A 25,046-nucleotide genomic window follows, 5' to 3' on the forward strand; every position below is an offset into this window, starting at 1 on the left:
GTCTGGAGCTGCAGAGTATAGAAGTCTAGTAGCTGGTGTGGAGGTACTGTGTTGAGAGGCGGTTAACTAAGCATTCTTTCTTCAGAGAGCCTCGGTTTGCAGGGAGGAGGAGGAATGTGTGGTGTATATTTTTGGTATTTTGTCATTTGTTTCCTATCTTGCCCTACCATGCGTGGATATAATTGTGCACTCACCTATCCCTCTTTCCCTGCTCTACAAAGTCAGGAATTTATTTTACTGCACCTTTAAGCTCCAGACCAAAGTATAGAGCCTGTACAGCACATAGTAGGTACTTATTAAATGTTAGTTGATTTCAAAATAAACTATGGTCATTTTTCTTATGATTCCAGCATTACCTCACTCCTTGAAACTTTATTAATTGGAAATTTGTAAGCAGGCTAGAAAATTAATTTATTCAAGAAAAAAGTGGCTATTAACTCATGGAGTGGTGTAAGAGACTGTAAAAAGAATGATTAAACTAATTAAGAAAATAAATTGTTTCAAGCAGGCCATAACCACTTAGTATCACCAATTCGTATAGAAATAATTTGTGGGCTAAGTTTCAAATAATAGTCCTCTACCTATTCATTAAATAAGGTCCCTGAGGATGTTTATTAAGTAACACTTTGTTAGGCTGGTTCATTTGTTATTTGCACTTGAAATATTCCATAAGTCAGCCCCTTATTAATGGGAAAGGTGACACCTGCAGTTATACACGGTTTATGTGAAAACATTAATTCTCTTGAAATCTACCAAAATATAATAATGAGTGAAACAAACCTAATAAACTTCTGGCTGATTTGTGTCTTATTCATTATTTAACTTCTTTAAGATATATTTCATTCCATTCATTTGCAGGGCAAATGCTTTGGGATACAAACTCCTGGCATCTATCTTCCCATTATTTTCTGATGCAATATTTATTGTCATTAACTATTGATTGGATGTGGATAGAACACAAAAGTCTAAGTCACCCCATATTCCTGAGTACTGACTGCCTTGAGCAGTGACCTTGAACCTAGGTTCTGAAACCCATGTTCATCTCAGCCTTTCCTTTCTCAGTCAGTGACAACTGCATTCTTCCACCCATTCAAGCCAAAATCCTGGAGGTCATTCTTAGAGCTCTGCCCCTTACCTCATATTTAGTTCACCAAATAATCCTACAGAATCAATCCCTAAATCCACCCCGGATGCAGGGCTGTGCCAGCCACCCCCACTGCGGCTACAGCCTCCTCACCTCTAGCTAAGGTACCACACTGATTTCCTAGGAATCAGAGAACTTAGTCACACTATTTAAATTATTTCCATCCCCACCTGGTTATTTATGTGAATGTGTTTCCCTAGTTCTTGCAAGGACAGAAACCACGAAGAACCAAAAATCAAACCACCAACAAAAACAAACAAAAAACTGCTATCAAGTTCTGTTTCATACAGATATCTTAACTCTTCTGTTTTGAGACAGTGCCTCATGTGGCCTAGGATGGCCTTGAACTTGCTGTTCAACAGAGGGTGACTCTGAACTCCTAATCTTCCTGCCTCCACTTCTTAAGTGCTATGATCACAAGTGTGCACCACCACGCTGGGCTCCGAATTCAAGTCTTCATGAATGAATTTCCAATAACAATGTATCTTAATGTTTGCCGGGCATTGATGGTGAACGCCTTTAGTCCCAGCACTTGGGAGGCAGAGGCAGGCGGATCTCTGTGAGTTCGAGACTAGCCAGGTCTACAAGAGCTAGTTCCAGGACAGCCTTCAAAGCCACAGAGAAACTCTGTCTCGAAAAAAACAAATAATAATAATAATAATAATAATAATAATAATAATAATAATATAATAATAATGGATAACATATTTACTTTGTTTCTATAGTTGTGCACAGCTACAGATGCCCGTTACTCAGCCAAGAAGAAAAGTTACACTAAAAGCATCTGGCCATCAGAAATTTTAAAACACCAAAACTTAAGTTCCCATGCCTGACTGCAGATGCTATATATAAGACGATGTTCCATGAAAGTCTTTCAATTATAGCACACATCACAACCTGGAGCTTCTGGGTTTACCCTGGACAACTAACACCTGGACAGTTCAGTAGCATTCAAAACAAACTTCTGCTTTGTAGACAATACTGTACTCAACCACTCAGCCTGCATGTTAACATTGATGCAAGGATACTGTCATCCAACCTAGGATAAAACCACAATGCACTAAGACCACATTCTCAGAGTGTAACTTAAGCAGAAAAAGAAACAACACTGTCAGTAGTAAAGGATTCTCCTAGTATTTTTTAAATGGTAACAGATCACTTCTCGAAATGCTTAGCCCTGGTATAACAGAGTTAAGTAAGTACACTCTAAAGACCCGCTGATCAACAGACTTGATTCTTGGGAGGGAGTGCTTGTCTAACTTGCAGGATTGGAGCTCGACATTTTTCTATGGACTCGCAGGCTAGACTGCAGTCAGGAAAGTCGACATCGCCAGCACGATACACTAGAACTGTGTACATTCACATATGGACAGATGGATGGATAGACAGATGTAGCGTCAGTTTGAATTAATGTGAATATTCTCAAGACCTAGGAATCTCAGAAAATAACGTTTACCATTAAGGTTTTCACCCAAACATCTTGGTTCCGTATAACTCAAACTTCAAGGTTAGGCATTCTGGAAACATTGGGATGACCACTAGAGGGAGCCCGTGTGTTTTCCTGAGTATGTGAAACACCAAAAACAGAAAAAGCTTACAAAACATAAAGCTGGACAGGAGAGAGGAGAGGGGCTGCAGCCGTTTCAATGAATGTCTTATTGACCGGCAGGTGCATCTTACGTTTATTCTACATACCCCCCTCACTCTGCAGCCGTCTTTCAAAATGCTTTGACACAAGAAAGGTAATTAGCCAATCATAATATTTTTTAAAAATTCACATACCCTAAAGCTAGAAGGTCCAGGGGAAAGCACTGTGATAGCATCCATAGTTCTCTGCCGTGCCCCAAATGAGCCTTCTGAAGCTTTTCTTACCATTCCTGCTTTCCTTCTCTATTCCGGATCATCTTTGTGGTTAACTTTGCGGGGAGGTTTGGGAGTGGCTTTCTCACTTTGTTTGGGATCCGGCTATCAAATTACACACTTGGTGTGACTTGGAATTTTTTTTTTTTCTTCTCCTGTCTGAGCCAAATGATGAGGGCATTAAAAAGAATGACTTTCCACTAGTCATCTTGAAATCTTCCTAGAATGGAAAACCGGGCCAGGTTTTAAACAGGATGACAGAGGACCTCCACTAGGAGATCTAGAACTGAGTTCATGCAAGCCAGACCCATGGGCCCAGCTCAGCCACCCCCATGCTAGATAAATGTCCTAGGTCTTTCTGACATAATCCCTTTACATTTAACAGCATTATCAAACTGTGTAATTAATTTCCTGTTAGACGTTTTCTTGGTATTGAGAGTTTTAATCACTCACTTACAAGGAAACTGAAACTCACAGAATTCCAGTTCATTACTGATAGCAATTAAGGGTCAAGGACACAAACTTTGATGGAGGCTCATTTCTGGAGACATGAATTCTAACATGTGAATGTCAAAGTCAATCTTATTTATATCCTCTGAGATAGAACTTTTCTGTTTTCCTTTCCCGCCAATTACAATTGAAAGCCTGTCGGGAGTACATTGAATGACTTCTCCTTGTTTCCCAAGTTTCTTTTTCATGTCTAGATACGGTAATTTTATAATGTATGCAAATAAATTAGCACAAACAAATTGAATTCTACAGGGTTAGGTCCTCGTCTGGATGCAGTTGGGCTTAACATGCTTATTAATGCTTCAGATACAGACTCAAAGACATTATTATCAAATTTAGCAATGACGCCCAATTGGGTGGGATGGCTGACAGTTAGGAAAACTGAATTGAAATTTTAAATGGCCTTGATGAACAGAAAAGGAAAAAGGGGGCAAAACTTAATAGAAATCTTTGTAAAATAATTTACTAAGCAAAGAACAAGAGAAGCAAGCAAGCACTGACTGCACAATTAGAAGAGAAAAGGGGCCAGAGGTCAGAGGAACAACAGGCTTCAGAGACATCAGTAACCTAATGCTGTCACTTTAAAAAAGAAGGCACGATTTTAGGAAAAACAAATGGGGAAATTGCTGAGCTAATTTCTCTCCTAGAGACAACTTATATCAATCTAGGAGAAAGGAATTTGCTTGGACCCCAACACCTATACCTTGGAAGGTTAGGTTTGGAAGGCAAAGGTTTAAAATTTATGGCTGATGATATTAACTTCATCAGACAAAGTTCTCAAACTCAGTTCCTTTGTCTATGTAATGCTCACAGCCTAGAACCTCCTTTCCCCTTCTACTTAAGACTTCCCTCTTTCTCCATGAAGATGCTCTGAGTCCCTTCTCCTCCCCCTAGGCACCTTACCCAGCCACACTGTGTATGATTCTACAAACCAGATACCAACTAACACTGGACAACCATGTTCCCTAACCCCTGATCTGGCATGAACTATGATGACCTCATTCTACAGATGAGAAAACAAACCAAGGAGGATGAGGAACTGTCTATGGTGCTGTGCTCAGAAGCTGTCAGGACTGAAACTTACACTAAAGGCTGAAGAGCTCTTAAGGCCACACTCCACTGCCCCATGGGCATCCACTGCATTTTACTTTACTTATTTGTTTGGTGTCTGCCTCCATTTGGGGCTGCTGTACCTAATGGGAAGCACCAAGTTTTATTTATTTTTCATGGACCCATTCAGAACCTGGGATTGATCAACAATGTGTGTTAAATTCAAAGTTTTTGACCAAGTAGGTAATATATTCTGTGGGTATTTCTAAGATATTCTTTGACCAAAAGAAAATAGAAAATAAATTATGTTGAGTAAAGAGAATTTAAATAGTTTAGAAAACTGGCACAAACCTGACCCATACTATTGATAGGGATTGGACAGACTTACAAAATGGAAATACTTATATGTCTTTGAATACATGTAAATCCATATGTATGTATCTATATATAGTATGTGTACATCTATGAACTTTTATCAGGTTATCATCTATTGTGAATATGATTTTCCCTAAAGGCAAAGAGAATGATTTTTTTAAAAAATTCTAGTATCTGTGGACTGAGCAAAGCTTTCTTAACATGGAATTCGGATTCTAAATGATGGGGGTTAAGGAGATGGCTCAGCAGTTAAGAGCACAAGCTGCTCTTCCAGAGGTCCTGAGGTTGATTCCCAGAACCCACGTGGCAGCTTACACCATCTGTAACTCTAGTCAAAGGGAATCTAATGCCTCTGCAGGCACCAGGCACGCATATGGCACACAGACATACATGCAGGCAAAATGCCTATACACATATAAATAAATAAATGAACCAATAATTTTTGTTTGTAAACTATAAATGACAGTCAACCCAACATTGGCTCACCTCATCTGGGAACACTGCTTACTGTCCTTACCATAAGACATACCTGTAGTTTGGTCACAAGTTCTCAAAACAGAAATTATACAAACTCAACTACATCAAACCTTAAGGAGGCCGGATTTGAATTAGTTGAGATTCCTTTGGCCACCCACAGTGATGATGAAGATGACTGACTGCAGTACAAGATAAAAGGCTCCAAAGACAGCAAGGCACTGTCCTCATCTGCCGAGTCAGTATGGTACTGCTTTACCGTGGATGCTTCATGATGCTCTTAGCCCTTGCCAAAGCTGGAGCTGGTTCCCAGCGGCAGAGCCCATTCGTCGAGCAGCCTCATCTCACCAAAGGCCATTTATCAAAGAGAAAGCAGGAAGAGGCCACTGGCTGAGGATGGGGGCGATCTCAGGCCTTTGTCATTACCATCATTATTATCTGAACATCGAACTCTACATTGCCTCTTTTCTCTGTGATCTCCCACCCACACCAAATTTTACTCACTGGAAACATTGTGAGAACATTCTCAAGGCACGACTCAGTGACGGAAGCTAACAAGCCATCTGCAGTGGATGAGATCTAAGTCAAGATATTTTAAAGACCTCGAAGAAACATGAAAAACAACCATCAGAGAGATCCATAGTATTATACGAACTACTCTGAAACATACAGCAAGGCACCAGCCAACATACCCCAAAGCATGCCCCTTCAGCATACAAACTCACAGTCAGCAGGTACCAGGCTCCATGTGGAAAACATTCAGATGCCACCAACACCTGATCTAACTGAAGACACATCCAAGTTTAGGGTGCTCCCTGCATCTACCGCTTCCTATCTAGACAAATGGAACTACAAACCATCTTAAAAGTTCAACCACCATGCCACTGCGGAAAGGAGAGACTCTGGATGATCCACTCTTACAGCAGCCAAGGAAGGGAGGAAAGAGAAGGCAGAGAAAAGCCCTGCAAGGACATTCCTCCCATAAAACACATAACTCACAAATACAAAAACAAACATTTCTTCAGAGGCTGGAGAGCTGAGGTTGTCCTTGGCACCTTGGCCATGAAGTCACTGGTGTTTTCTGGGAGGTGGAACAGAGTCTTGGCTGGCTGACTGCTCCACCCTTCCTAATAGGCCAGCTTTAAAGAACTCAGTATTTACACACCACACGAGTTGCAGGACCCAGGAACAACTCGGCTAAATCTAATCTCTACCCTGGCGATAAGCAATTTGCCCTTCAAGTTCTGAAAAGGCAGGCAAAGGATTTTTCTGAGGCTTTGGAATTTTGTTGTTCTGTTCTGTGAGAGCTGTCTCTGTGCCCTGTGTCAGTCACGTGTGCATTCAGATCTGCACTGGTGCAATCAGATCTGCACTAAGGTACTGGTTAAACCACAAGAATCCCAAGACAGAGGGAAACAGCTACTAAAGGGCAAGTCTTGAACCCATGGCAGGATGTCTTCACAAGCTCGGGACCTGTTGCAAGCATTTTACAAGCAGAAATTTTAAAGTGTGCTCCGAAGAAAACTATGTGAACTCAGTGGCTGTGAGAAGGCTAGAGTTGAAAGGGGTTTAACAGACTATCTCTGATTTTTATGATGTAGGTTTGTATGAGGACACTTTCCTTTCTCTGCATCTGGCCCAGAATTGATAGCAGTGAAATAATAGCTGGAACACATTCAATCTGCTTTCTCTAACCTTGACAAATGACAGCAGTAACGAGAAAGAAATGTCACTAAACACTGCTAACATCCTAACAGTTGCCTGCTCTGTTCTGCTGTCCTCTCCTAATGAGGTGGTTTACAAACTGAACTGATTGCTTACTAAGTCATGATGTAAAACCTGAATCTACCAAGTAACTTCCCAAAATGATTCTTCATCTATGCATCTAGTGATTTTTAAATGTTTGAGAAACTCTCAATTAAACGAATCTTACAGGAGGCCTTCCTGTTGTTTGGAAAGGAACCATGATGCTCATTCTTAGGTGTGCCCAGATCTTAGATCCAAGGGTTTCTGAGGGGCTCCTCTGTCTATGGGCAGGGTACTAGCTGCTCAGCATACCATCGCCTCAGTAACTGTCTAGGAATGAATGAACACTTCAAGGGAAACAAGATGTTGGTCATTCTGGAAACATTTTTTGTTTGTTTGTTTGTTTGTTTTTTCAGCAGCCCCCTGATCAGAGTCTATTTTCCTCCTCTTTCCACACAGAAAGAATGGAACTTTCCAGAATAACAAAACCTCTTGGCAATTGCCTGTCTAAAGATTCAGCACAACAAACAACAAAACCTCGCCAGGGGCTAAAATCTCAGATAAAGGCTCCTTCCCTTAAAGGCCACGTTAGCTGGAAAGCTGGTACCTGGGGTTTTAACTGCAGTGTTAAACATGGTCAGCCAGGTATGCGCATGTAATGAGGAGAAAACTACAGCTCAGACAGATCCAAGAGAGGGATTTCCTCAGCTTTGTGAGACACAGTCCACTTGCATTATTGGCTCCACGGTCATTTTTCTAATATTTCTCTCCATCATTGCATAGGTTCCAGATGTCCTGGGGGCATCCAACACCGACTGATGGCCCTAACCCTTAGAGTGGGTAGTAGACAAAATAATCCAGCAAGTGGCTATGTGGAACTAATGAAAAAGAAAGTTCTTTTTATGCACAGTAAGACCCATTCTGGAAATAAAACAGAGCCGGCCAGGTAGTTCAAAATGCTACATATCGATGTCCTTATGTTTGATTAAAAGTTAAACACGGTGATTAACGAATGGGACTCTGAGTGGAATCCAGAGAGGAGAACAAATCCTTCCTACAAAGAGTCTGTTCAGAAACTGAAGCAATCATCTAAGCCCTTTTCTCCCATCCCACCGGCATATTATCATTATTTAGGAACACGTGGGAATACAGTGTCTCTCAGCACGTACTTAAAGAAGAGAAAGGATAAAAGAAAACATCATGCCCCAACTTGTTCTTTTAAAGGGAAAATTTTCAATTAGCTCCACTTTAAGGCTCTTAGGCCTCTTTTTTTATCTCTCTGGAACTTCAACTCTACTCATGAATGCCTTTCATCTCCGCTGCCTTATTTGACTGTGCACTGAAGATTGTCCCAAATTGCATGTGGCATCATTACATCTATTCTATTTGCTAATACAGAGTCCATGGGCTTTATCAATAAAAATCCAAGTAAGTATCTGCTAGCAGTAATACTGGGGCACCCGCTTGCTCAGTCCCCCCAAATCTTTCAGGGCAATATGTTGCTCAGAGTTCACTGAGATTTTGCAAACTTAAATTCGTATTTTCTCTGGAGATGAGTACATAACAGCTGTTAGATGCTCTGCTTATAGTTCTGTGCCTGTGGTCCTGCTGCAGGGGGGCCCAAACCTAAAGGTCACCCAGAGACTAAAAGTGATGGAATTTCCTTTTGAAGCTGACAACATGTTAGCCCCCTCAAGGCTTGGGCATTCTTTGTATTATTCTCCAGTCACCAGCTGTCCTTGATGAGGAAGTTCCAGGCTATTTTCCCATCTTGATTTATCTCACAATCTGCAGGCCAGTAGTTACAGTGTGGATGCTCTAAGGCTCCTGCGTAGGAAGTGGTGGCCGATCAGTTTGCTACTTACAGGAAAAGTCTGCTGCTTGTGAACCTCACGAGACTAAGTCTAGCTTTTTATTAGACTTACAGACTTGAGTTGTTGTTGTTTGGTTTTGTTTTTAACAGCAGAAGATAGACAGCAGGTTCATTGAAGAAAAGTATTTTAAGGAGGGCCACAAAAGGCATTAGGACAGTTACTTTAGAAGGGGTGAGGACACTTTTCAGAGATGAAAAGTTAGCTAGGAAATGATACAGTGCTTAAGAAAATATTAATTACAATAATAGTCCTAACACTTCTCAGCTCTATTGTTTCTCACTCTGTGCCTTCCACAAATGATCTCATTCAATATTCATAATAGAATTTGGAGGTAGTCATGACTAACAGTCACGTTTTAAAAATGAGATGAGGATAAGTAAACAGAGCAGCTTGTATACGGACCATGGCTGGGTTCTGGATGCATTGCTTAACTAAATAAAAATCAAAGTTTGGTGTGACATTTAAAGTGGTATTGCTAAGACTAGAAGTCCTGTCTGACGTGGTGGAGCAGTGGGGTAGGACTGAGCCAGCTCTTTCAAAACCAGCATTATGAAAACAGGATCACTTACAGGGTCAGCTCTCTGAAAAGTGATAACTTGAATTTAAATAAGTCTGTATCTGCCCACAGTTGCAGTACAGAGAGCAGAGAAAGGCAAGCTTAACAATTCAGTAACATTGCCACTTAGGTATAGCAATCGGGAACAGGATTACAAGGTGGTACATCTGAGTTCTAGCCAAATGTCAATCACCATGTTCGCCATGAAGCCTTCTATGTTGTGATGTCAGCCTAGAGTTCACTTAATAGAATTAACACTATCGTTATCCGAGTGAGTTACACACCACTGAGACGCTCCTATCCACTGGAAGTGGGTGGTGGAAACTGCCTTCTTTCATTTGTTTTTTTGAGAAGGTTCTCACTATGTAGTTCTGGCTGTCTCGGAATGCCCTCTGTAGACCAGGCTGGTCTCAAACTCAGAGATCCTCCTGCCTCTGCCACCTGAGTGCTGAGGTTAAAGTAGTAAAACACCACACCCAGCCCTGGAAACTGGGTCTTAAATAGTCTCTCTTACCTGTTTTCAGAAACCAATTACAGCACTCAGTCACCCCCAGTTTCCAAAGAGAAATGTTGAGCTTATTAGCACACTTGGATATAATTAGGCAAATTCATTCATCGACGGACCCTGATTTTCATCATTTACATTCCCATTAAGAAAAAGCAACTGATTTTCTTCACAGTGTTATGATAATTTGTTCTATTGACATATATGCACCATGGGAAAAGGGAACACTTAGCACTTACACACTTTACCCCTAGAATAACCTTTTTTTTTTTTTAACTAAATACAAGAAACATGTGACAATCATGTTAGAGCAGTCACCCTGCTCTCCTGGGTATTTTAAATGACTCACCCAAAATGCCACAATAAGATTAGAGGAATATTTATTGTTCTGTTGACTGTGGAAGGAAAGCTTCCTTTGCTTGAAAGGTCACTATGGTTATGTTTTACCTTATGACAGTTTATAGAAGCTAGGCAGAGAGACAGAGTAGCTACTCACATTCTCCTTGTCAGGAATCCCTAGAGGAGGAAAAAGAGACAAGAGAGGCCATAAATTGTATGATCAACCAATACACTGCAACCAAAATCCTTTGCTGTAGGAATATCAGGGACACTTCCATGTTTTCCATTTGTGCACTCCTAAAAGCTTACACAGAGAGATGGCAGCACCCACACACAACTCTAAAACAATGCCTTGGGAATGGAGCTATGTATCTGGGCAATGAAACCCAGAATTATTTTGTGTCCACCATATGTTTTTCCCTCCCAATGGTAAAAGTCTCCTTGTTGACTCATTTACACCACACAAGCAGCTAATCCCACTGACTGGCTCCCAGCACACTCAGAACTGTGCACGAATATATCTAGTCTCTAGTTGGACACGCATGTCTCTCCACTAAAAACCTCCTCATTCTGCCCCAGTGATCTGAACTCAACTGTAAGCAGCATAGGAAACCCACCAGAACACAAGTTCTGTTTTGAGCAAAGCTCCTTCCTGTCGTGCTCAGGCCAAGCGTAAGCATGGCAGCAGCTGCTTCAAGGTGAGGGTTGTCTCAGTTCCTGTAGCTAAGAAAATGCACCCTTCTTCCTCGTACCCATCTGCTCACTCATTTACAAACATTACAGAAGCATCTACCATAGGCAGCAGCCCCCGGTCCTCTTCTCTTGGTGGACACCATAAGATGGCATCTGTGGGAAGCCAGCTTTTTAGCAGAGCTCACTAAGTTCAGGGCAGCAGGCACAAGTACTATCCATCAGGAGGGAAAAGCAGCACAGATGGGTCTCCTGTGTGGCTTCTATCTGTCTTCCAACCAGTGGCTCCGTGTAAGGTGGTTTGCGCCACAAAACCACAGTGTGTCCAGAGTCTAAGTATACAGGACACTGTTTCCAGATTTGGCCACAGAATTGCTACATCAACCTGAACAGAATAGAGTGGTCATCCCAGTACAGCAGGGTGGTAGACAAGAGGCCTCAGTCCGGAAGAGATCATTTGAAAACTTGGTCTAGTTGGAGCCTTGTTCCTTTAATCTGGGGAGTCTCAAGACACAAATTCTTAGACAGGAAGCAGGAATATTGATAGGCATGGTTGCCACAGCATCCCAGATATGTCACAAGGAGCCAGGTGGCCTTGTGCCAGCACTCTGAAATTCATCCTGCACCTAGTGAGACAACTACCCAACCGGCAACCACCTTGTAGCCCTGGAGTGGACTGTCTGAGGAAAGCCAGGGTACAGTCGACTGCCTCCCTATGTTGTTCAGTAAGTGAAAGACACGGTTATACAGATCACTACGTGCTGGACCTCAGGGTGCCTCTGGAAAGCTACTATGAAAAGTTGATTTTTTTTTTCTGCCATGCAGCTTTGACAGTTGGGCTAAGGTGTGAAGATTCTTGGACTGCCACCTTCCATGGAAGGCAATGGCCATCATTAAAAGGCTTTGTACAACAGGGGATAAGCACAGCTAAAATGAAGAAATTACATGGTTCAAAATTAAAACATAATTTATTGGTATTACACACTTGTAATCCTAGTATGCAGGAGGCTGAGCCAGGAAGATCATGAGTTTGAAGCTATCCTGGGGTACTTAGCAAGACTCTATCTCAATAAAAGAGGGTGGTGAGACAGCTCAGCAGGTAAAAGTGCATGCTACAAGCTTGACCTTAGTCTAGCCCCTTGGACCCACATGGTAGGAAGAGAGAACTGACTCTTACAAATTATCCTCTGGTCTTCACACATGTGGTATGTCACATTCTTGCACAAAAATTCACAAGATAAACAAACAAATAAATAAACAAACGTAATAATAATTATTAATTTTAAAGATACACCAAAATCAGACACAGCGGCTGCCACTTAACTGGTTCCAGTTCAGCAATTGTGATAAAGATATTATGTTTGGGAAATCTGAATATTGACTTGATAGTGGATGTTGTTAAGGGAAACAATGGCAGCTATTTCATGTGGTTGAAGTGCTGAATACACATGGGAAAGCTTTTATTTTCAAAAAGGCCTCATAGCCGGGGACAGGACTGTATACCTGTAATCCTAGATACTAAAGAGGTATGAAGTGAGATACAGTCTGGAGAGAAACAGAGAGAGAGAGAGAGAGAGAGAGAGAGAGAGAGAGAGAGAGAGAGAGACCAAGTCCAGGCTACTAAGCTTTTAGGAGGAAGTGGAAGGACTTTGAAAGAGTCAACAACTGTTCAGTGTTGAGAGTAAGGCAGGGACACAAGGGTCATGCAACAAAGCCCCGAGGTCCAAGAGAGAACAGGGCCAGAAAGTTATAAATAATAAGAGCCACTGAGTCTACTGGTGATGGCTAACTGTGGAGTAATTCATTTAAAAGTATGGGGCAGAAGCCAGACTTCATGGGGCTGGTGAGTGGCTAGGGGTGAGGACATAGCAGCTAATGCCTTATGCATAATTATGTGCCTGGCACTCTATTAAACACATGACACATTTTGATTCATTTAATACTCATGAGAACCCTAGGGGGAAACTGAGGCACAAAGCATCTGGGTGTCTTGCCTGAGGCCACATAACTAGGAGACACAGCACAGTTGATTTTTTTTTTTTCTTAACTCAGGCATTCCTAGTGAACTGGTTATTCCAGCTCAGCCAAGAGGAGGAGAAAAAAAGAGAGAGGGAGGAAGGAAGGAGGGAAGGAAGGAAGGAAGGAAGGAAGGAAGGAAGGAAGGAAGGAAGGAAAGAAAGAGTGGACTGATATTCCTCTTCTCTGCTCCCTTTCCAAGGAGGCCAGTGTGCGGAGAGGGCAGGGGCTATAGAAAAGAGTGGCAGCAACTCTGTGGGACAGAAGGTGAAGGTACCCCTGCAGAAACTAACACATGGAGAATGAGAGTGGCTTTAAAGGAACAAGGGACAAAGTGGAAATGCTGTCTGCCATGTCCATATCTGGCCATCAAAGTGACATAACTTCAAATATTCCATACTTGGTACTGAAGGGACCAGCTGCCCATTTCGGCAGCCATAACAGCCTAACACATGCTTGCCTGACCTTGCCTTGGTCACTAGGAGGTCAGATGCCTGCCTCGTGGCAAGGAACCAATCAGAAGTTAACTGGTGGTGCTATGCTTTACAGCTTAGGTGCTTTATGGACAAGTGCACAGTAATGACATGCAGAGCATAGCAACTGCCCTGGGAGGGCCTATGGGCCATAACAACCAGTTGGTCAATCAACACAGGGCAAGCCCTCCAAGCCTGCAGGCACACCAATCCTGAGCCTGTGCCTACCCCTAGACACTCCCCTTATGCTGCCCTATAAGATCTCTATGCCGTGGTTTCTCAGCGTCTTTTCCCCACCATCCGCCATGGTGGATGGATGAAAGGCCCAAACTAACATGGGGTTAGCTCGTTAAACAACTGCAATAAAAGACTCATTGCTTTTGCATCGAAATGGGCCTCTTGGTGATTTGGGGATTCAGAATTTGGGCACAACAGTACTTTGTGTATACACACATACACACAGCACCCCTAGGAGAGATGGGATTGAGGGATAGGGAATAGAGAGATGTCTCAGCAGTTAAGATATGTACTGCTCTTTCAGAGGACTGAAGCAGTTCCTAGCACTCAAGTCAGATAGCTCTCAACTGCTTCTGGGAATCTGATGCCCTCTCTGGCCTCTAAGAGCACCTGCAGTCTTATGCATAGACACATAAATAAAAATAAAACCAATTTTCAAACAGTATCACATAACTCACCTCGCTCCTATCTTTAAACCTCAGCCAAGGATGGGTCTCTTACAGGAGTCTGATTTTCTTTTTCTTTTTTCTTTTTTGCTGGTGTACATTGAACATGTATACCAAACCACTTGACTACACACACATGTGTGAAGTCAATACCAAAGTTAAGCTACCGATCACCTTCCTGTGTGGTCTAGCACCTAGAACCTACCAAAAGCCTGGGCCTGAAATGGCCATTTTAAAAGAACTAATGACTTCTGATTCTCTCTCTGGTCAGCAGAGCTAAAGTGAAAAGAAGCTGGGTTCTCAGGTAGCCCCATGTAGCTGAGAGAGACAAACACATCTCAGGAATCCCATTTTGAAAAGAGCAAGAAATATTCCAAGCATACAGATGTTCAGCATGTGGAACTCCCAACCTGTACCAGAGCTGGCCACTCTCCAGTAGTGAAGACCCCCCCAGAACAGAGCACAGACCACATGTGCAGGCTCCCTCCCCAGTGTGACTCACACCAGAGCCAGGGTGCTTCCTCTATCACGTGGGTTTATAACATACCTTTTTATTTTGTCACATGAAAACACACACCACACAACAAATTTTCAGATACAAATGCTCACACTTCACTTACTGTCATTGTTAGATCCCGTTTCCATAACGCCATAGGGAGGAGCCAGAAGTCCGGCCATATACTGTCGGTATTTCTGCAACACAAAATTGTGAAGTCAGCACGCAGGTATTCACTCACTTGGGGCGGACGTCTATTTACATGCTAAAAGAGCAGAAACTCTGGGTGTCAGGAAACCTGAGTCTTTTATTTATAGAGCCAGGAAGTGTGCTCTCTGGGGCTCTGGGTTTAAACTAAAGATGTGGGGTTCAGCATGAGGCTTCCTGGGTGAGACTGATTGTGTCCTCTGCCCAGGGCAGAGCTCCACCCAGCTGCTTCATTTATATGTTAAGCATTCGTGGGGACGGAATAGTGGTGTTCTTACCTCTCCCCACCCTGTACACACAGGCACCTGAGAAGCAGCGAGTGTTTACAGCTCAGATAGTATGCTGCCTACCTCCCAGGTGAATGCCTCCGAATCAGCCTCTTTCAAAGCCTAAAGAAACGCAGCAGCTCTTGGAAACCGTCTCTTTGAAAAGAGGCCACCTCGCTCCCATTCACCTCCCTCCTTTTACGTGGTACACCTGTCTGCTGCATGACCTCCAAAGCACTTTTGTTACGTTGTCAAATAAAATCATTTGGCTTAATTTAGATGCTCCCGAATTGTCTTCCCCTGGCTTTTGGTCCAGGCATGCTTGGAAACTTGGGGCTCCACAATATATGTGATTAGCCCCAGGAATCTGTGCAGTATGGGAGGCATAAGGTTGGGTGAGCATCGGGCTAGAAAGGAGAGGCAGTAACAAAAAGTGGAAGGCGAATGCTCTCAGGCAATAGACGAAGCTGCCTCCCTTGCAGAAGGAAAGCTCGGCAATTTTACCAACCATGTGGTATCATGTATATTTATGGTTTATAATTACAGTGACACACATAAATGTTAAATAGCATCAAAAGAACCAGCACCCCATAATGTGTGCTATAGAGACACCAGCAGAAAGACTTCATCTGTAGCAATGGGTAGCTGGTGACATATGCTACCCTAGCAACCACCTGGCCCATTTGCAAGGATTGAACAGTGTTGTCATGGAACTCCAGTCAAGATGTGACTAGCTCCTCCCAAGCAGTTGATCTGGAAGACTGTCTTCGTTCTTATACTGTAATCTACCCTCTTCCTCATGGGATGGCATTCTGGGCACTCATCTAACTTGTGCTCTATGTGGAAGGGTTTCAGAGAGAGCTAAGAGGTCTGTGACTTCATGACCCTCCTTAAACCTTTGGGGTTCTTCCTCTTGTGCTTTACAATTCTCCTACAAGCTTCTCAAAGAAATAATTCCCATTCAATTTAAGGGGCCAGTTTGTTTTGCTTAGAAATGTTCTCTTGGGACTAATGGTGCTATTCGTCTCTGCACGTCAACGGCAATTCCCATGGACTCAGGAAGCACCACTGACCTTCCGCCAAGCCCAGAGCACCTGGACTAAGGCTCCCCCAGTGTGAATCTCTGGGGCTGCTGCTTTGAGAACAGAAACCAGGGCAGCCTCCAGGGAAGACCAAGTGGGCTAATTTTAGAGATGTGTGTTTGGAGTTTCCACCATGTGAGTGTGGTGTCCCAGGAACTGGACACACCAAGAGAACAGGAGACAAGAAGCCTTGCTCTTGTGAAGCATCTAGTTACTAAAACACAGGGCATAAGGAGTTGTGCTTGCTGTATTAACTCCCCATTGTCCATGGGGTTCCTGTCCCAAGACCAACAATGGACACCTTCAGTCATGGATGACCCTGACTCTATCTGCACGGTTTTTACTTATTCATATATACATACAGTGAAGTTTAATTTAAAAATTGGGCACAGTAAAAGGTTTATGGCAACTGATAATACAATAGGACACTTCTAACAACACACTGAAATGAATATTGGATGAATATGGTCTCTTCTCATTCAGTCCCTCGAAATATGTCATTGTACCAAGATAAGTTGGACTATAATGGATGGCAGTTAACTGAAACCATAGGAAGTAACATCACAGGCAGGGGGCAACTACTATACAAATTTAACACTCACCTGTCATTTCAAACACACATTTAAATAGACAGGATACCATGTACTCATATATATCTTCAGTAATTATCAACTGGTGGCTGATGTTATTTCAATATATATATATATATATTGAATGAAATATATATATATAATGAAATAATAACTTATATACAGTGAAATAATAACTTTGTACCATGTGCCACTTATTTCCCTTGGGGTGCCAGAACAGCTCATATTCTTTTCTACTTTATATGCATTAATATGAACTTCATTTGAAGAAAGTTTTCCACTATGAAAGCAGTAAGCACATGAAACAAAATGAAAAAAAAATACAATCAGAATGAAAAAACGTGAAGGAAGGAGTTGTGAAAGACAAAGGGCCATGTTTACGTGCAGGTCCTATCCCTAGCTCACCTATCTCAGCCTATCCCACCTTTGCATCACGAGCGAAGAGTCTTCCAGATCCACTGACCATAGTCAGTTAAATCATGTCCAGAATTCAGGTCATGTTGGCTGTGAAGTTCAGATGTCATGGAGAGAGACAAGTTGTTCCCACTGTTTCCTGACCCAATTCCTGCCCCCGCCCCATTGAATCTGTGGACAGGAGAAAACAACTCTTTGGTAGATGCCACTACATTCGGCACAGATTGTGATACAGCAAGAGAAACCCAACAGGGAAGTTGGTGTCTGGTAGTAAAGTTATGTTGTGACACAGCTTAAAACATATGGCTTTGATTTGAGGACTGAAAATTGACTGAAAGCATAGTGGGACTTGGAGGGCTTTGGACAGTGGCTTAAATAGGAGGAAGGTAGAGAAGGGGAGAGTCACTTTCCTACATAGCCAACAGTGTGGTGATGTATTGTTTATGATTTAATAAAGACACTGGAGATGAAAATGCAAAGCTAGCCACAGCCATAGAGCCAGGCAGTGGTGGCACACACCTTTAATCCCAGGACTTGGGAGACAGAGGCAGATGGATCTTTGTTAATCCAAGGCCACGCTGAGCTACAGGAAATTGATCCAGTCTAAAGAGAAACAGCTCACACAAAGTTGATCTCAGTACTTAGGATCACACGACTTTAATCCCAGCACTTGGGAGGTGGCAGGAGTGATATGGCTGAGAAGAGAGAGGAATAAAAGGCAGGAGGAAACAGGAACTGAGAGGATTGCAGTCTGAGGCTTGGTGGAGAGTAGTGCAGTCTGCATTGCATCTGAGGATTCATAGAGAACGGATCACCCATTTCATCCTGGGGTAGAGGTAAGAGCTAGTGGCTGGCTGCTTTGCTCTTCTGATCTTCAGCTTGAACCCCAATATCAGTCTCAGGGTTTTATTGTTTGTATTATACAACAGAATGTGGCTGAAGTGATGCTGTGTGGCTAGATCACAAGCACATGATCTCTGGGGACCTGTGAGCTCCAAATGCTACCTCTTAGAAGCCACTGACCATGCTCTAAAGCACCCAAGATAAGTTGAGAGGTCACCTGATGGTGGACAGTTCAACTGAGCTCAGCCTCTGAGGCATCCAAATTATTCCAGGTACCCTGACCTTCCAAGCTGATGTCAAGACTGGGTTTAGCAGACAAGTAACCCCCCTGGGTCCTGTAGAACTCCTGACTCCTCAGAGAATCCACATGTAATAAAATGGTAATTGTTTTATGCCAGTAGACTTGGTGGTGGCAACAACCAAAACACAAATTCACCACATGCACACACACACACACACACACACACACACACACACACACACACACACACACTGTAACCTATAAGAAACCCAATGCTTGCAATTTTCAGTTCTGGATCCCACAATGAGTAGACAGGGCTGGGGGAACTTACTGAGCCACTTTTCATGAAGTCTCTGTAGTTAGTGGCCCTCCAAGCAACGCACACATGTTATCAGTGTTTGTAAAGCCCGAAGTTATTGCCTAGAAGTTACTGGATAAGAGGGGCATGAGATGGCTATTCTAGGCTTGCACAGAGACTGATGCTAAACAAACAAGCAAGTGCTCTGTTTGTGTGACCAGGAATAGATGAGAACCAAGAGATCTGTGCAGACTCAAGCATGGAGCATTTCTGGCTTAGCGAACACAGGCCATGCCTCCATTAGTGGAATTGACTCCCAGGAGCATTCAGCATCATAGTGTATATGGCACTAGGAGTAAGTAATGACACACAGCAGAGGGATGATGGAGTGAGACATAGAGGAGGAGCCTCTGAAATCCTCCAGAGGCTATACAAATTGAGAGATTGGATACTGGGATACCTTCTAATCGCACTTATATGCATCCCAGGAATCAACCAGAGAAGTAAGAGCAAAATGACTGTCTTGATAAACCTATGTTGTATAACAGTTCATATTTTTATAGAAGCTTAAAAGCAACTCCCATTTTCTGAAAAATAAAAGAAATCAAAGGCTGTGTGAAGGTCATGATTAATGAAGTTCACAGGTGTTAGTCAGTACTGGTCAGCATAAACCTGAGGACATCAGTCTTCAGAGATGACCCAGTTTTTTTTATGGATGTTACTCACCGCACCCCCTACACACAGACCAAACCTCAGCAGCTGAGGTATGTGGTGGCTTGGTTGAGCCCTTTGTCCCCATCTTCTTTGGAATCCTGTTTGACCTTTTCCCACAAGCCCTTTCTCTGGACCCCAACCCACTCCAATACTTCAGTAGCCTCCGTGGCCTCACTCAGGCACCTTCTAAGTGGTCACAGGTGCTTAGAAAGGAACTGTGCCACTAACCCAAGTCCTGAGATGACAGGTGTCAGCAGGGGCAAAGCAGCAGTTTGCTGGGGAAAGATTAGAATGGGCTCTGAGGTAGAGAAGAAAGTTCTGAGCTCTGGTGTTACCTAAACCCCTGCACGGTGGCCCTCAGAATGCGCCCTTGTATATGACTTGTAACAGCTCAGGCTTTCTGTTTCATGAGCGTTTGTTCCTACCCACCCACAACATCCTCCAGAAGGCCCTGACTGGGGTAGAGGTAGGAGCACAGCAAATCAACAAGGTCTCCGTTGGCTGTCTCGAGACCCAGGATGTCAGTGTGTCTTTTCCCATGAGGCCATCCTGCCGATGACTCTGATGGGACTAGGGGATGCCCCTCCCAGCCTCTCAGAGAAGCTACAAAAGCAGCTCTTCAGAAGAAAGTAAAACCAGAAGAGCCACCAAGGGTTCTAGGAGAATCTGGCAGGTCTGGGTCTCTGGCTTCCTCTGAGATCAGGAACTGGAAGGATAGCTCATCAGCAGGGTCCCTGCAGACAAGTCCTCCAGCTTGAGTCTCCTCAGTAAAATGCATGCTGAGTTGTATCTAGGGTGTCTTCTGCTTTGTTCTGCACAGCTTGGGGTGCCGACGGAACCCTGAAGAAAGATGTATCATACAAACACAACTTTCAAGGCCTGTGGGAAAGCGAGTGTCTTCACTCTCTCTGATTTCATAAATTACAGCTTTAAGTGCAATTTTATTTTTAAAAATGCCTTTGGTTCCTAAAAAATTGAAGGTTTAAAAACCATGATTAAAGAATCTCTAGACTTCCCGCTAGATTGCTATCACTCAAACACCCCCACACAGCATCAACAAAGCCTGGTTTAGGATCCCCTAGCTTATGTTCCTGGCGGCTCTGCTCTCTGTAATGAAGACTTCTACAGCAGTGTATTGATGGTGTGTTCTGCCACTGAAAACCTTTTCCAACAACAAAAGGGTACTAACAGGGGCTGAAACAGAAATGGAAGCCAGTCTGGGTGACCTTGTGAGTTCCTGTTTCAGTAAAACAAGGGGAAGGGGTAGAGTGCAGTGGTGGAGCCCTTGGCTAGCATGTCCGAGGCTTTGGAGCAGACTCCTGGCTCTGCAGGGGGTGAAAGTTGACATGGAGGGTAAACCGTTGGAGACGTGCAGCCCCACACAGCAACACTGACCTTCTCCAGCTCAGGAGTGAAGCTCCCCAGAGTGGCACCCAGCAGGGCAGGAGGGCTGAGAGGATAAACAGCAACTCTTCCTGGAGTTTCAATTTTATCCCATGTCAAGCAGTTGAAAGGATTACTTTTATACTTTTATATTATAGAGTAGAAAGATAAATTTGCATAAATTTTAAAGATTAAAGCCTGCGACTTCAAAGACACTCTGAACTGGCTGCTGGCTACTTCTAGCTACAAAGGGTCTAGACCCCAGGCATTATGTATTGATTTCCTCTGCATTCAGGAACTTCAGTGGAAAAACCCGGGACCTCTGATGTCGAGGAAAGCAGGCAGACACTGGCATCATGGAAGTTTGCAGCCTTAATTCTGACTGCCAAATGCTACCTGTGTGGGCTTGAAGACACTCGACCCAATCAATCTCCCAGATAAGGAACTTGGGTAGTGATACCCAACTTTCTGATCTTTGTTAGGGAAACAAATGAAATCTATACAAGCACCCAGCACATACTAGGCATTTAGTAAGTGGTTATTGATAATGACAACAATACTGAAAATAACAATAAACCAAGGTTAAATCAAGGTAACTGTAGTATAATTGACATTTCATAACCGAGTCATCACAACTTTGGGAAAAGTAATTTCCCATATTACTGAGGCTGTGGCAGGTGCATTGTATAAAGACCATAGCATAGTCTTTATACCTATGAATCTATGTGTGCTAAACCAGGCTATGGAAACATAAGAATCTAAAACATAAAAGTTAAAAAAATCAGAGATATATAATCTAAAGCATTTCTGATTTGCAATTATCTTAAGCATATAAATCATAGAACTTTAAAAATAATTCCAGCTGGGAGGTGGTGGCACACGCCTTTAATCCCAGAACTCAGGAGGCAGAGGCAGGCAGATCTCTGTAAGTTCCAGACCAGCCTGGTCTACAAGAGCTAGTTTCAGGGTAGGTTCCAAAGGTACACAGAGAGACCCTGTCTCAAAATGCCTCCCCCCAAATAATAATAATTCCATAATGCACACCTGTAATGGCAGCATTTGGAAAATGGAGGCAGAGGATCATGAGTTCAAAGCCAGCCTTTACTACATAGTAAGTTCAAACCTGTCTGGGCCAAGTGAGGTCCTATCTCAAAAGAAAACACCAAAAACAAACCATAATATACTACCTCTTTTGTATACACAAAGCAAACTGGTCTTGGGAAGAGACAGCAGGCTCCAAGGTGATGGAAAAAGAAAGAACACAGAGATACAAGTGTCAGTACAACTGTTTTATGATGGTTCTGATGGAAGGAGGCATCCAAGATGGGTCGCTTAAAGAAGCTAAAAACTACAAGTTGCGTATGTGAGGTCATTGTTAAACCAACCCACTTGAGATACCATTAATGCTCAAGACACTGACCAGTAAGGGTGGGTTCCCTAAGTGCTACCAACTAGAAGAATGACCACTTCTAAGCACTCATTGACCAAGTCTCAGTCCCCAGAACATGACACAATAACACTGAATGAAGAGATAAGTACACTTTACTTCAGACAGCACTCCCTAACTGATGTCTGCTCAGCCACAACAAGGGAGTCCCAATTTGGTCCTTGAAGAACTGTTAAGGTCTCATAAGGGCAGCCACTAATCCATGATCCTACTAACAGCAACAGCCATACTAGAAAGTCACAGAGAAGGCTGAAGCCATGGTTGGGAAACTATGGAATTGGGTGTGGCAATTTAGATTTAGACATTAGGAAAATGACATTGAGTCAGAGATGGGAGGTCACTGAACACCAAGAGGCAGGTTAAGAATGAACCAAGCCCAGCAGGATAGAGGGCAAGGATAAGGGAAGATTATAGGGGTCCCACCTCAGTATGCAGGGCCTCACAGGTCACAGTTAGGATGCGGGCCACTGTCATAGTGTAATGGGAAGTATTCGGATGGAGAAGTAAGAAGATGTTAGAGCATCCTGACAGCTGTGAGGATGGTTTTGATGAGAAAATAAGGAAGGCTCTGTGTACTTGGGAGCTGGCCTGGATGTGGCACAACAAAGGAACCACAAGAGAGAGGGTGTGGTGTAGGGGGCAGACACAGATGAGGACACATGTTCCTAAAAGGAGGGGTGAGGCAGCCTCCATCTGCTTTCTGTGGATGATTTCTTGTTGAAATGCAACATTCCTGTGTTTTAAGCTAGCTGAAATGTTGGTGGGGGAGGGGGGTTCAAGGCTTCTTTGGACAAGTAACATAAGTTAGTGCTCAGTATCTTCTAGTCATTAATTAACCAAAGGCTCTGTTAGTAGAACTCAAGCAGGGAGCAAGGCACACATAGTAGGAAAAATGCTACTTAGTTGAAAGTCATCTAACAGTTTACTCTGGCATGGTGACTCTATGTCACAGTAGGGCTGAACCCACTGTAGCCCAGCCAACATCCAAGTATGGCTGTGAATGAGGAAATAGTGAGGAATTGCCACCTTGGTTGTGGGAAACAGTTGACATGTTACTTGACTATGCAAATTTCAAAAGGTTGTGGATTTTTTGTTTTGTTTTGTTTTGCTTTGTTTTTTTCCAGATAGGATTTCTCTGTGGCTTTGGAGGCTGTCCTTGAACTAGCTCTTGTAGACCACTCTGGTCTCAAACTCACAGAGATCCACTGCCTCTGCCTCCCAAGTGCTGGGATTAAAAGCGTGTGCCACCACCACCCCACTAGGTTGTGGATCTTAAATGTGGCTTTTCCAACTGAAAACTAATGTATACAGACAGTCCCAGTCATACACTAAAAAAATGTGTATTTATTTTTATTTTATGTGCATGAGTGTTTAGGCTGTGTGTATGTAAGAGCACTGCATGGGTCTCAGGTGCTCAAGGAGGCCAGAAGTGGGTGTCAGATCCCCAGGAACTGGAGTCACAGATGGTTGTGAGATGTCACAACAGCAGTCCTCTGTAAAAGCTCTTAACCACTGAGTCACCTTGCCAGCCCCTAATTCTTATAAAATTAACAGTAATATCAGCAATACAAACCATGGAATAGGAACTCCAAAATAAATGAGCTTCTGTATTGGTAATACAGACTCTGGACCCACAGACAATTGGGGATCATTTTCCAGAAAGTAATACCCCAGGACTGCCCAACCTGCAGAGGAAACAACCCACAGTGGATTTGCTTGCTTGCCATACAGTGGACTGCACAGAGGCTAGACAGTGGGAAGGGAGCTGAGCAGAACAGATTGGGTTCAGAGTCAAGAAGACCTCACTGGCTCAAAGACATGTGAGCTCCTCTTAAGTTCCAGTTCAGGCCCTCAAAACCTCTTACTGGGGGACAGGCACTGTCCACTCCTCAGTTTGTTTTCTCTAGAAACATTCATATTTACCCCCCTTCCTTCCTCTTTAACTCCCATCCTGCTTTGTAAGTCTCAGTGGGCACATGACATCCGCACAGAATGACTGGTCACATATTCATACACACTCTGAAGGGACCAGCTCCCCATTTCGGCAGCCATGACAGTAACACGTCCTCACCATGATCTTGCCTTGGTCATTAAGAGGCCAGATGCCTGCCTAGTGGCAAGGAACCAATCAGAAGTTAGCTGGTGGCGCTATGCTTTATGGCTCTGGGTGTGCACAGCAATGACACCCAGAGCATAGCAACCACCCTGGGAGGGCCTATGGGCCATAACAACCAATTGGCCAATCAACACAGGGCAAGCCCTCCAAGCCTGGAGGCACACCAATCCTGAGCCTGTGCGTACCCCTAGACGCTCCCCTTATGCTGACATACAAGATCTCTCTGCAGCCGGTTGGAGCTGTCTTTGCTAGCCATCTGACACGGCGGGTGGGTGAAAGACCCGAGCTAACATGGGGTTAGCTCATTAAACAACAATAAAGCTTCATGCAGTTTGCAGCAAGCTTTCGAATACGCCTGGTGATTAGGGTGACTGAGGTCCTGGGCTGAGACCCCGGAGGCCTGAGTTTTCCGGGGGTCTAACAATTCTACACTGAACAGGGACACTGACTGATGTTTTGTCTCCTCAATCACCCAGAGCACACAATTTAGCCACATAATTCTTCACTTTTAAAGCACTTCCACTCTGATGCATCTTAATCTGTCCAGTTTCTGTCCTCTCTGGGAGTTTGAGTCATCTACACTGTCCTCTCTGTACAGTGTGTTCTTATTGGCTGCCTCCAGTCTGGATTGTCTAATGTCCCTCTGAATCTCAG

The 25,046-nt window shown here is 43.4% G+C and overlaps 1 protein-coding gene across 4 annotated transcripts in view; it reads right to left on the reverse strand.

Moving 5' to 3' along the window:
- The window catches only part of LOC100774346 (rap guanine nucleotide exchange factor 4), a 295,338-nt gene that overhangs the window by 110,930 nt on the left and 159,362 nt on the right, over window positions 1-25,046 (reverse strand). Inside the window, exons 5-6 of one of the 4 annotated variants that reach the window (XM_027420185.2) lie at window positions 14,916-14,988; window positions 10,591-10,610 (exon numbers count right to left, since the gene is read on the reverse strand). In XM_027420185.2, coding sequence (XP_027275986.1) covers window positions 10,591-10,610; window positions 14,916-14,988 — 93 coding nt within the window. Of the gene's footprint in view, window positions 1-2,926; window positions 3,085-10,590; window positions 10,611-14,915; window positions 14,989-25,046 lie in introns of those variants that run through there. The other 3 variants (XM_027420190.2, XM_027420187.2, XM_027420188.2) reach the window with 3 other exon arrangements.

This window comes from Cricetulus griseus, chromosome 6 (genome assembly GCF_003668045.3).
Source record: "Cricetulus griseus strain 17A/GY chromosome 6, alternate assembly CriGri-PICRH-1.0, whole genome shotgun sequence".
NCBI lineage: Eukaryota > Metazoa > Chordata > Mammalia > Rodentia > Cricetidae > Cricetulus > Cricetulus griseus.